Raw genomic sequence first — 12,341 nt, 5'->3', positions numbered from 1 at the left:
AGTAAGGAGGTTCAGAGAGGACATTCATGGTCAACAGTAATTACGGTGTTAAACATTTGGAAACTATGATTTTCCTTATCAATCTCAACCAGGCCTTTAAAATGCCACAGCAACAGTCCACCAAATGAATTTTAAGACACTTTTATACTCCTTAGTTAAAGAATCTCNTGAGTGTTATGTGGAAACTAATTTGACAATAAACTATTTGTAAAAAAAAAAAAAAAAAAGAATCTCCTACCCCATCCTTGCGCTCAAGAAAGACTTAGAAAACTGCAGCCCCAGGGCAAAGTTGATATATTTTAAAAGCACATCCAGATGTAACTTAACACATGTCAGGGTTCACTACTGAACAATTTCAGCTATGCCAGTTAATATGGGGCACCTGGGTGGCTCAGTCAGGTAAGTTCCTGACTCTTGGTTTTGGCTCAGGTCATGATCTTGGGGTTCCTGAGATCAAGCCCTGCACCGTGTTCTGCCCTGGTAGCACAGAGCCTGCTTGGGACTCTCGCTTTCCCTCTCTCTCTTTGCCCTCCCCCTCTTGCACATTCTCTCTCTCTCAAAATAAATAAACTTAAAACAGAAATGAAACTGCTTACATCATATAGTGGAAGTAACTGCTCCAATCACATGCTCCAAGAAGGGCTAGGAAATGCCAGTGATACGAACAATACATAAAGGACTGCCGAACCTGCAGTGTTTTATTTCCTTGAACATTTATTTATGATTCTACCTGGACTGCCAAGATTCAGAGTCATTTTTGCTTCTTTCAATTTTCTATTTCTCCTATTTGACAAAAACAAAAATGGGCTTTGAAGGAAAGACAAGACAAGCCTGCCTAGAGGAGTCTTGGACCCCATCCTCAGAGAATTTATTTTGAAACACACCAGTCACAGTAAAGTGGCTTTGAAGCAGTCCTACCTGACTCAGTTTAGATGATCCAGGGTTTATTCCATAAATCAAACACATGGTTATGAGTAGGGGACAACAGAGAAACCCTGATTCAATCCCCTAAAGACTGCTAGAGGAATATGGAAGTTACTAGTAGTCTCTACAGAGCAGATGGGTGATCTCAACGGGGAGTTCAGAAGACCAAAGAAATCATTCTTTCCAGCCTTAAAAATTAAACAACATCTGCATGCCCAGACACCGCTTTCTTTACTCCAGATTTCATCTGTCCCAAGAAGAAACACTCTGGACCTGTGATAATGTCCACCTTCTAGAATCAGGGTGAACCACCATACACATGCATGGCTTGTGACCTGAAGGTCTTACACTTATAACAAAAGGAAAATTGCAGTACAGTCTCAGTGGGAAGGACCACTCAGGGGATAAGCTAGCTGTGCACACAGGGTAAACTGCTGACACCCATCCAGCCCTCTCTCGACTCCCTTCCCGGCCTCAACTCCAGCTGAGGAGTACAGAGCACACTTTCCACTGGCTCCTCAGACTTACTGCAGCCTTCCTGATGTGGGTCTCCACTTGGAAGGCTCAGCTCTCCCCATGGCCAAAGGGCAAAACAATGAGGGCCCAAGAGGCAGCAGAAATGGTTACAGGAAAGCTTCAACACCATTTATCCCATCAATGCTTTCTTTACAAAAACACAAGCCTGGGACCTGGGATGGTACGCCTTCCATGGCACTTACACTGGGAAGTTACCAGAGAGTTTCAAAGACACACTCCAGTATCAGGTAGACTCTTTTCACTTCTAATTATTGAACATCTGCCATGGGCAAAGTATCAGGTTGTACCTATTGCGGGAGAAGATGGATATACGATCGCCTTTTGATTTAAACCTCCCTGTTCCCAAAACTGACTGAGGATACTTAAGGGATGAAGAAGAGAGCTTTGCCTTTTTGGTGCTGATATTCTTATTTTTAAAATTGCCTGTGGGGTGCCTGGGTGGCTCAGTCGGTTAAGCGTCCGACTTTGGCTCAGGTCATGATCTCACGGTTTGTGAGTTTGAGTCCCGTGTCAGGCTCTGTGCTGTCAGCTCAGAGCCTGGAGCCTGCTTCGGAGTCTGTGTCTCCCTCTCTCTCTGCCTCTCCCACGCTCACACTCAGTCTCTCTCTCTCTCTCTCTCTCAAAAATAAATAAAAGTTTTTTAAAAATTGCTTGAAAAGACCCTGGCTTTCTACTTCCCCTCCTGCTCCATTCTGTTAGGCTGGACAATCATTCCCACAGACACTGGCGCCTTCCAAAGTCAAAGGCCTTCAGCACAGAGTAACATCAGTCTGAGGCCCTCCATATTACAGTTCTGCTGAGCTCACAGATTCCTGAAACTCATTTAAAAATAAGGAGTCAAGGGTGGCTCAGTTGGTTAAGCATCCAGCTTCAGCTCAGGTCATGATCTCATGTCTTATGAGTTCAAGCCCTGCCTCAGGCTCTGTGTTGACAGCTTGTAGCCTGGAGTCTGCTTTGAATTCTAGGTCTTCCTCTCTCTCTGTCCCTCTTCCACTTGTGCTCTGCCTCTCAAAAATGAACATTAAAAAAAAAAAAATAAGGGGTCAAAAATGAAGCATGTGCAAATCTCAGGACAAGCACCTCCAAGAAGCTTCACTGGGAAAGGGCGGTCAGGCAGCAAATGAGCACCATGCAGCCCCGTGGCCCATCCTCAGCTCCTTGCCTCCTGTGACCACCATTGCATGCATATTGCACAGTTTCACCCCATACTTGACACTAAATAGGAGAAAAGGGAAGAAAGAATTAAAGAGAGACGAAGACCAAGAGGAGAAGAGGGGGAGAGAAAAAGGGAGAGGTAGAGGGAGGGACAGACATACGTGCAGGTGGGGAAAGGGAGAGGGGGTGGGAAGAAGATGGGCAGGGATCTAGGGGCCTGTGGAGAGAGGGGGAGGGGGAGCAGGAGGAACAAATCGGGAAGGGGATAGAGAAGTAGGGGCAAAGTGTAGTGGGGGTCCAGGGAGGAGGGCAGAGGTAAGCTGGAGTGGTGGAAAGAAGAAAGGGGTAAGGAAGGGGATGTCTCAACGAGGGAAGGGGAAAAGAGAGTCCAAGAGAGAATGAACGACATAAAGATATCAGGAAAGCCCTCAAACATTCATTCTCTGCCATTTCTCCTACATTCTGGAGTGCTCCTTTCCTCTGTGGGAGGTCATCAGCCACAGGGTCACCACCCCACACTTCTGTGCATACACAGGCCTTTCTGGGGCAGCTGCTTACTGGCCACTAGCTACTCCTCCCTCCTGTAGGCCCCACACAAGATATACACGTTCACCTGGGCATTCAGTGAACGCAGGAACCAAATGTTAGGAGCAGTCTCCAGTCAATTCTTACCAATCCCAGTGGATGTTTCTTGCTGGACAGGCACTTCAGGACACAAAGCGAATGGAATGGCTCTGATTACTCTTGCCTGGGAGGAAAGCTCTGAGGCCAAGGCCTGCACCCCACGAGGGTGCCCAGGACGGTGGGTGAGCATGGCCGGCAACCCCCAGGATTGAGTAGTCTGACTAGATGGCCTGTTCAACCCTAAAGCCGTTCAAGATCAACAGGAGAAACTCCGAGTTGATAATGAAGACAGGATTGTTTCCCCAGGCTTCTCCTAGAGATGTCAGCCTGCTGATCCCTGCTGGAAGGTCATGCATCTTGAGCCATTTCGGGGAAGAAGGCGGAGATTCATGTTTCACTTAAGTGAATCTTCTCTGTTGTTCCAGGGGCAACTCAAACGTTATTTCTATCAAGTAACTGCTTGGCACAACTTTCATGGAAGCTTTTCTTCTATGAATTATGTGCAACCCATACTGTCGATAGCTCCTGATTTAATAATGATCATGGTCACATTTGTCTAAAAGCATTTTACATGTTAGAATTACCCACCCAGCTGGACTGTACTGATTCCCAGGGTAGGAGAGCATCATGGAAAGAGCCTGGACTTTGATTCAAACAGACCTGGACCCAAACCCTCAGCTGTTAAAAAGATGAGTACTTAATGTCATGAAGGCTTAGTCTACTTATCTGGAGGAAGGGAAAAAGGGGCTAAGTGGGACAAGGTCACTGTTCTGTCAGGTGGCTGCTGCCCTGGAAGCTCACGACACACCCCAGTGGGTCCCCCCATCCAGACTTCTGTGGAGCCAGCAGTGGCTGGGGGCCTGCAGGCAGGGCCAGTGCAATGAAGTCAGAGAGTCCACAGCCCCCAAAACCACTGCAAATTTTCGCGGCCTCATTGTTCTGTATTGGGTAAGATGAGTGGCACAAGCCTAATGATGTTATCCAATCCGTCATCTCAGACACTGAAATCACCTCCATTTCATTCTTGCCCTAACCTTCCCTTGTCACCTCCTTCCCCTTTATCAGTGGGCTGATATGAGAGGACCACACAAATGTGCTAATACTTCCCACCATTTTCATGTCTCTGCTTTAGAAATCTTCTCAGACTCTGGAGTTGAAATAAACTTAAAACAATGGCACAACTCCAGAATAAACTGTTTTGTTAACGTATTTTGGTTTTTGCACAACACATGAATTTTTTATTTTTTTAATTAAAAAAATTTTACTATTTATTTTTTAGAGAGATAGAGCGCAAGTGGGTGAGGGGCAAAGAGAGAGGGAGACACAGAATCTGAACCAGGCTCCAGGCTCTGAGCTGTCAGCACAGAGCCGAAAGCAGGAGTCGAACTCAAGAGCTGTGAGATCATGACCTGAGCCAAAATTGGACACTTAACCGACTGAGCCACCCAGGTGCCCCAACACATGTATTTTTTTTTTAAATATTTTAAAATTTTATTCATTTTTGAAAGAGAGACCGAGTATGAGCAGGTGAAGAGCAGAGAGAGAGGGAGACACAGAATCCAAAGCAGGTTCCAGGGTCTGAGCTGTCAGCACAAAGCCCAACGCGGGGCTCGAACTCACAAACCATGAGATCATGACCTGAGCTGAAATAGGATGCTTAGCCAACTGAACCACCCAGGCACCCCCAACAAATGTATTTTTTTAAAAGAATGCCTTCTTACCCTTAGTGAAAACAAAGCACATGCAAAATCATAAATATTCTTAGTAAAATCATCACAAGTGTTCTTCTATAGCACACATCAATTGCTATTTATTCTGTGATTACAGATACAACACAATCTAACTATACGTTATCAAATATTTATACTTGATATATATTTCCCACTACTTTAAATGTCTGTCCTTATATATACATCTTTGTGTACATCCATAAATATTTCCACAAAATAAAATCTGAGAGTTGCATTGATTACCCAAAGGCATTTTTACAATTTTGGTACCCATTCATTGTTTGGTATGATTGATTCCAGGAAGATCCTATCATTTTACATGACCACCAGTGGGTGTGGTTTTCCCAGTGGAAGTGTTTCCAATTCTCCCTCAACTTATGAAATGACTCCACTCCGTTCTTGATGGTGGTGGTGGTAGTGGTTTATTGTGCTTTTAACTTTTGGAAAAATTTCCTGGTCTTCACTGTTAGCGTCTCACAGATACTAGTTATTAGAGTATTTTGTAGCAACCAGAGAAAGGACAACCAAACACAGCAGCTGGGCCATTGGTGTATCTATCTCCTAAAAGCAGCACCCTCAGCCAGACTTCATTGCGGGCCCCAAGGTCTCTAAAGATAGTTGCAAACACATATCTTTAACTGCTACAAATCAGGGTCTAGCCCAATGCCTGGCCACAAGACCTGCTTCAGTGCGCACTTGCTGAGTGAATGAAACAGTATCTGTTTTTTTATATCTATAAGCTTCTTCAAAACTTAAGAAAAATAATTACATGAGGGCAGCTCCTGGAATTAGGAATATTGTTTTTTTAAAAATCATCTGCACCAAAACCATGCATAGTCTTAATTTCCCAATGATTGGGCTTTTCCAGATCTGAATTTTCGCTTTCTAGTAAACAAAGGGAAGACTTTTACATTAACCCTATCAGGGAAAGAAAGGGCTTCCTGTGTTATTCTAACATCTATGACTGAACAGAAATCTAATGCAAGATGCATCGAATGAGGACAAAATCTCTGGAGAGCAGACCCGGACAGCGTGCTGATGCCATATACCTTAGAGGCTGTGCCAGCCTCTCCATAACACAATCCTATAATCCAAAGCCACAGCAAATTGAATAAATAAGTAATAATTAGGTTTTTGCCCCTCTCTTATTCCAGGGAAATAATTTAAAAATTAAATTGGACATGTAGATAGGAGGGATTATGTCACTGGTGACGTTAATCAGATAGGAATTGTTTTTAGGGAAAAAAGCTCTTTTCTAAGAGTCTTAGAATCATAAATTATCAGAGGAAAAATGATGCTGCAAATCCTCTAATTTGAAAAATCACACCAATTTTAAACATAAAGAAACTGTACCTCAGAGACATAAATAGCAGAACCCAAGTCTATGGAAATAATGACTTAATTCCATCTCCTCTCAAATTCTAATATAGCTTCATTTTTATGTATATATAACTGCCTTTTATTAGAGGAATATGAAAGCATGAAACCCATTGGGCGTTTGCCCTTAGCAAGCAGACCCTCATACTGTCAATTTATGTTGGGTAAAACCTGACAGAAACACAAAGCTAGCCTTTTCCATAAATTTGGATGTCATTTAGATATTCAGAGATGACACGGCTGAATCTTGAAGCTGAACGGATTTTAAGTATTTTCCAGTACAACTTCTTTCCCATATGAGGTGACAGACCCCAGAGGTTAGGACATATAAAGCCACCCAACTAGAAAAGCAGAGCCAATATTTTAGAATTCCTGCCTCAGGTGCTTTTCCATCATATCAAGCTGGATTTTCTATGTGACAGTCTGGGAAAGCATCTGGTATTTTTAACTTATAAAATCTTAGGTGTTATAAAATATCCACTCATGACCCATTCTGTTTCAAAGGCTGTACACTGTGGCCCTATTCTTTTAGTCCCGTTCCATCATTTAACAGTAATCTTTTCTCTCAAAGTCTAAAGATTTTCAAAAAACAAGACAAAAAAAAAAAAAACCACAGGTCTGGCCCTTATACTACAAGATGAAAAAAGTACCAGAAAGCCAAATAATGCTGCAGACATAGGCATTCCAGTCACTAATGATCAGGTGAAACTTGCTTTTTTTCCACCCCTTCTTGCTGACTCTGGCCACTTGTCAGAATTTTTTTGGCCAGGCCGCACTGACAGGACTGGGTTTGTCCCCAGCTCACCCACCGGGGGTTAGCACGCTTCCCAGAGAGGAGGAGGCCCTTGGTGAGCCCCTCAGCCTCCTCCTGTGCCACCATCTGGGAGACTTCAGGTAAGCAGTGTGCCCCTTTGGGCCTCAAGGTACTCATGAGAAGATGCCAGTGTCTTCTCCGGCCCTACAATCATATGGTCTACGATTTAGGTGATAGTTATCATCATAAAGGGGACGGTGGGAGTGAACTGAGGTGGCCTCTTGATACTGCATTTGAGTCCTAACCTTCTTTCTCTGTCTCTCGCAAGCCAAGCCAGTTGGCCTGTGGGGGCTGAATCACATTTTCGAGTGGGTGGGAGAACATTTCAGTGGAAAGAACTGCATGATCCCCAAGAGCAACTGGAAGGGCTGGAGAGAGAAGGACAAAAGACAGAAAAAGCAGAAATGTTCAGGAACAAAAAGCAGGGAATGTGGGAGGCAGGGCTGACTCACTGCCTCCTCTGAGATAAACCGCCCTTTAAGGCACTGGCTCGAGCCTAGATTTTATCCCACCAGGCCAGACATTAGAGGAGTCCCATAAATGCTGGATACAGCTATCAGTAAGTTCTCTGCTGCTTCCTTACAGTGATCCAGGGCAGCTCTCTAACGAGGGTTTTCTACAACCTACCCAAAGATGCAGCACACAGAGCAACTATCAAAATTCCTTCTGTGCCCTGTCCTGGAAGACTCATCCAAATTATGGTCTCGACCTGCATAGTAGTGGGGGACACACATAACTCTGACACCGCCATCTGGGGCTAGCTTCATAAATGTTACTTCCAGCTATTGGCAAACTCGGCCAGCCATTGTCTACCTCCTCATCCTATTATTTAGATCTTTGCACTGAACAACTCTAGGAGGTACCCTTCACATCTGGGGTCACCATAAGTCTGTGCATTTATTATAACAATTTTCTGGCAGGTGACCATACAGGTTTTGAAGAAAGGGCAGCGAAGAGATCACATGGACTAGTGTCAGAGTTGCCCATTCCAAACCCACATAAAAGCACATGATCAGCACACAGAAGAAAAACAAACTTAATGTTTATGTTACCAAGGCTCTTCTTACTAATTAAAATGTGGAGATGTCACCAAGGCTATATTTGGGGTCCCTAGGTCTTACACTATTGTTATCAAGATGACAGACAACCTCAAATAAGTAAAAATACCAATAAAATGTGAGACAGTGTAAGAACAAAAGCTCATGTTCCAGGAGCGGCCATCTACTGAAATTCTATTAGCAGTCTGGAAAATCTCCAGAAGGCAATAACCTCCCCCACAGGCTCACTGGAGGCTTCTAGAGAGCTCTGGCAAGCCTCAGAGTTGAAGATTATCTCCATAGGGGGGTCGCTATAGGCAGAAAGGGGAGATTCAATCCAGAATCCAAAACACTGCTAAGCATAATGTTCACAGATATGACACATATCTTGAGCATTCCAGAAGGTATGATGAAGAACTAGATCACCAATAAAGGTAAGAAATGAGTTCCCATCTGTGCTTTATCTAAATAGGTCACATTGAATGACTCTTTGTAGTGACAAATGTTAATGATTTTTCCTCAATCCCAAAAACTGGACTATATTTTTATGTTATCTTTTTTAAAATCAGTTTTTCTTTAAAAAATTTTTTTTAATGTTCTATTTATTTCTGAGAGAGAGAGACAGCATAAGCAGGGGAGGGTAAGAGAGAGAGGTAGATACAGAATCTGAAACAGGCTTCAGGCTCTGAGCTAGCTGTCAGCACAGAGCCCAATGCCAGGCTCGAACTCCCAAACCGTGAGATCATGATCTGAGCCAAAGTTGGACGCTTAACCAACTGAGCCACCCAGGTGCCCCAATCAGTTTTTTTTTTAATATATACTAGGTGTAATTCACATAGAATAAATTTCCTTTTAGTGCCCAATTCTGTGGGTTGGAAAAACTCAAAACTGCACCTAAAAAATAAGCAATTAAGTAACTACCACCATAATCAAGATGTGAGACAATATCATCACCCCAAAAATCCCCTCATGCTTGTTTATAACCAACCCTTACTCCTAGCCTGACAACCAATGATTTGATAAAACTGGACTGTATTGTAATATAAATATCAGCACTGTTTATACTTTGCTTTAAATATTTATATTTCATTTATCCTAAAACAGATAGACACACACACACACACACACACACATCCTAGATATGAACACTGTGACAGTAGGCTATGTCTTAAAATCACTGGCATTTTACTATTATAAATGTAAAAAAAAAATTCTTTTCAGAGATACATAAAATAGTGATGTCTTATAATCTATGGTGCTTTTTTAAAAAGTCAGTGAAATGTAATAAGTCCTGTAATGTTTATTTCTTAACATTCACTGAATACTTACCATGTGTGAAGCATTCTACTAGACACTGAAAATACAAAAATGAACATGGTCCTCAAGAGCTATCACTTTGATATACACTATCAATTACAATACATGATAATGCCTGTAGCAGAGGGTTATCCACCAACTAGAGACTAAATAAAATTATCTCTAAATTGGCCACTCTTCTTCTTTCAGGCAAAATTGCCCCCCAACTCAGTTCCTTGCAAGGACACAGGAAATGAGGATGAAGGTGGTACCATTCAGCTTCACTCTGCCATTCCAGAAATGAGTTATTGCCACGCCATCTGACATATTGCCTAGGAACAATCCAATTATTTCTTCCATAATACATTGTTGTGGTAGGGAAGCCTCATTTTAGTGTTCAACAGCTGCAAGGCTTTTAGGATAATATCAGAAGACAAGTAACTCAAAATAACTGCTCGATCTGTAAAAGGCAGATGCCCCAAATCTTTCATAGACATGCTTCAAAGTCCCCAAATTCTTCCCTGGGCAATTTTTAAAGGGGAATGTAGAGAAGAAAAGTTAGTGAATGCCCTTACCTGGTTCTTGAAAGTGTTCTTCATTTGACAAAGTTCTAGACAAGATAAGTATTAATGCTTCTTTAAATTGGTCAAAATGCACCTAAAAAGTAAACAATTAAAAATAAATTCAAAGTAGTCTCCACAGGCCTAAGGAAGTAAATCCATCTTCAAGACACCAGAAGCATTTGTTAGCATCCTGACAGCCTTGAAGTGAGTCATCAATGGCTTTTGTTTCCTTTTCTTCATTTCTCTGAAGCAATGAAGGGAAAGTGGGCTGATCATATCTGACACCCCCGTGTCATAAACCCTAATGTCAACATCAATATTTATTCAACCCCGAGGGGGAAAGCTACATAGCAAAACCCTCTTTAAAAACTCAGAAAAAGATATGTTTTGAACTCAACTCCTTTTATTTTTCTGAACAAGATCACAACAGAAATATGTTAGGTTATACATTAGGAAAAACTTCCCAAGTAAATGATCCATTGTAACAATGCCCCAAAGACGCTTTCATCTCTGAAGAGATTCTGGAAGAGAGTGAGCTATCGTCTGAGGATGACTTGAATACAGTCTTGCCTGAGGCAGGTATATAATATTTATCTCCCAAGGCCCTGTGACTCTATAAACAAATAGAAATCAATAGCAAACACAAAGAATAAAAGAACGTTGGGAAGCATTGTCTTGAATTCTTAAAATTACAATTACCTTGACAGAAGGATGAAAGAACAAAAGTTTTATTTAAGTAATATTCAGTTAGAACTGGGGTATTACTTTCTTTAAAGGAGTAAAGCCGTTTTCTTGATGGCCACGTGTATTCTTCTATAATTTAAATTTATGTGACCTCACCGTGGAGTAGAGGGGAAAGATGGTATTTCTTCTCATGATAATTCTAGTCTGATATTGTGGCACCTATTTATACAGAAGCCCATAAATAAAATTCAAAATTGGTAAATGTGTAACGTATGCCGCTAAGGGTCTCTTTGGACACCCTTACAAAACGTTGCCTCGAAGTTTAAATAGAAGTGACAGATAAAAACCACTTGGTAAATTATATTGGGAAAAGTAACAAACCTCATTAGTCATCTAAACAATGAAGGACAAAAATTTTATGTCTTATCTATGGAATTTACCATACTGTCCCACAGTAGGTGTGATTTTTCTTTTCTTTTTGTTAAATTTTTTTTTTTAGTGTTTTATCTATTTTTGAGAGAGAGAGAGAGAGACAGCATGAGCAGGGGAGGGGCAGAGAGAGAGGGAGACACAGAATCTGAAGTAGCCTCCAGGCTCTGAGCTAGCTGTCAGCACAGAGCCCAACACAGGGCTCGAACCCATGAACTGTGATATCATGACCTGAGCCGAAGTCGAACACTTAACTGATTTTTCTACCACGTCCACTTTGATCACTCCAAATTACTTTCCCAAATCATGTCCCTTTAGATGGTATAGACTAAAAATCAGTATACCCTATGCAGCCAGAGCAGAAATCTGTCATGGCAGGCAGGACACCTGCCAGAGAGCCAGGGCTGTGCAATCAATGAAAAGGTGAGGAGACCGCAGAAAGGAAGCGGTACTGATTAGGGTTCACAGTGGAGAAAGCGCTGCAGAGCCTGCAGGAGGGGGAAGGGCCAGGTCCTGCTGCTGTCCCATAGTCAGAGTGTGGGCTGCAGGCACCGTGGCATCCTGGCTCCGTTCCCAGGGGCAAGGCCGTCTTCTCCAGCAGCCAGTTCAAAACCAGCACAGACCCCAGGGCTCTGCCACCCGTGGACATTAGCCAGGCATTTACTACTTCCGACTAGAACCATTCCTTCCCCTCAGGATGGCAGGAAGAGAGCTAGGGCTCTGCGCTGGCAGGGTCCAGGTTCCGGCCCTGCCTCAGCCACTGACTTCCTGCTGTGAACTGGCTAAATTACTAAACCTCTCTGAGCTGTGGTTTGTTCATGTATAAAAATGGGGACCTCTAACAACTAAATTTTAGGATCCATTCAACAAATATTTATTGAGCAGCTGCTATGGGTCAGGCACCATCCTAGGCCCTGCTGACAGAGCACTGAACAAGAGTGACAGCTATCCGGCGGCCGTGGAGTGCATGTTCTCAGCAAACGTCACAGGAAGTCCAGGCAGCCACTGTGTTAAGAGCATCGCATGTCTTCTTTGTTATTTATAGTAACACCTCCCTCACAGAGGCATTAGGAAATTAAAATGGGAGTTATGTAAGGTGTCTAGAACTTCCAGGGTAACTTACCAGCTACTCGGCAAGTGGTAGTTAATACTGTAATAGGTATATTGGAGG

The 12,341-nt window shown here is 42.8% G+C and overlaps 1 protein-coding gene across 4 annotated transcripts in view; it reads right to left on the bottom strand.

Annotated features, from left to right (window-relative positions):
- NIN (ninein) overlaps positions 1–12,341 on the bottom strand; it is a 100,352-nt gene that overhangs the window by 71,013 nt on the left and 16,998 nt on the right. For all 4 annotated transcript variants that reach the window (XM_077761254.1, XM_077761255.1, XM_077761256.1 and 1 more), the window contains exon 4: positions 10,070–10,151. In XM_077761254.1, coding sequence (XP_077617380.1) covers positions 10,070–10,151 — 82 coding nt within the window. The remainder of the gene's footprint in view (positions 1–10,069; positions 10,152–12,341) is intronic.

This window comes from Crocuta crocuta, unplaced genomic scaffold, assembly GCF_008692635.1.
Source record: "Crocuta crocuta isolate KB4526 unplaced genomic scaffold, BGI_CrCroc_1.0 scaffold163, whole genome shotgun sequence".
Taxonomy (NCBI): domain Eukaryota; kingdom Metazoa; phylum Chordata; class Mammalia; order Carnivora; family Hyaenidae; genus Crocuta; species Crocuta crocuta.
Note: the sequence above shows the minus strand (reverse complement) of the source record. Positions and strands in the feature narration are given on the sequence as shown.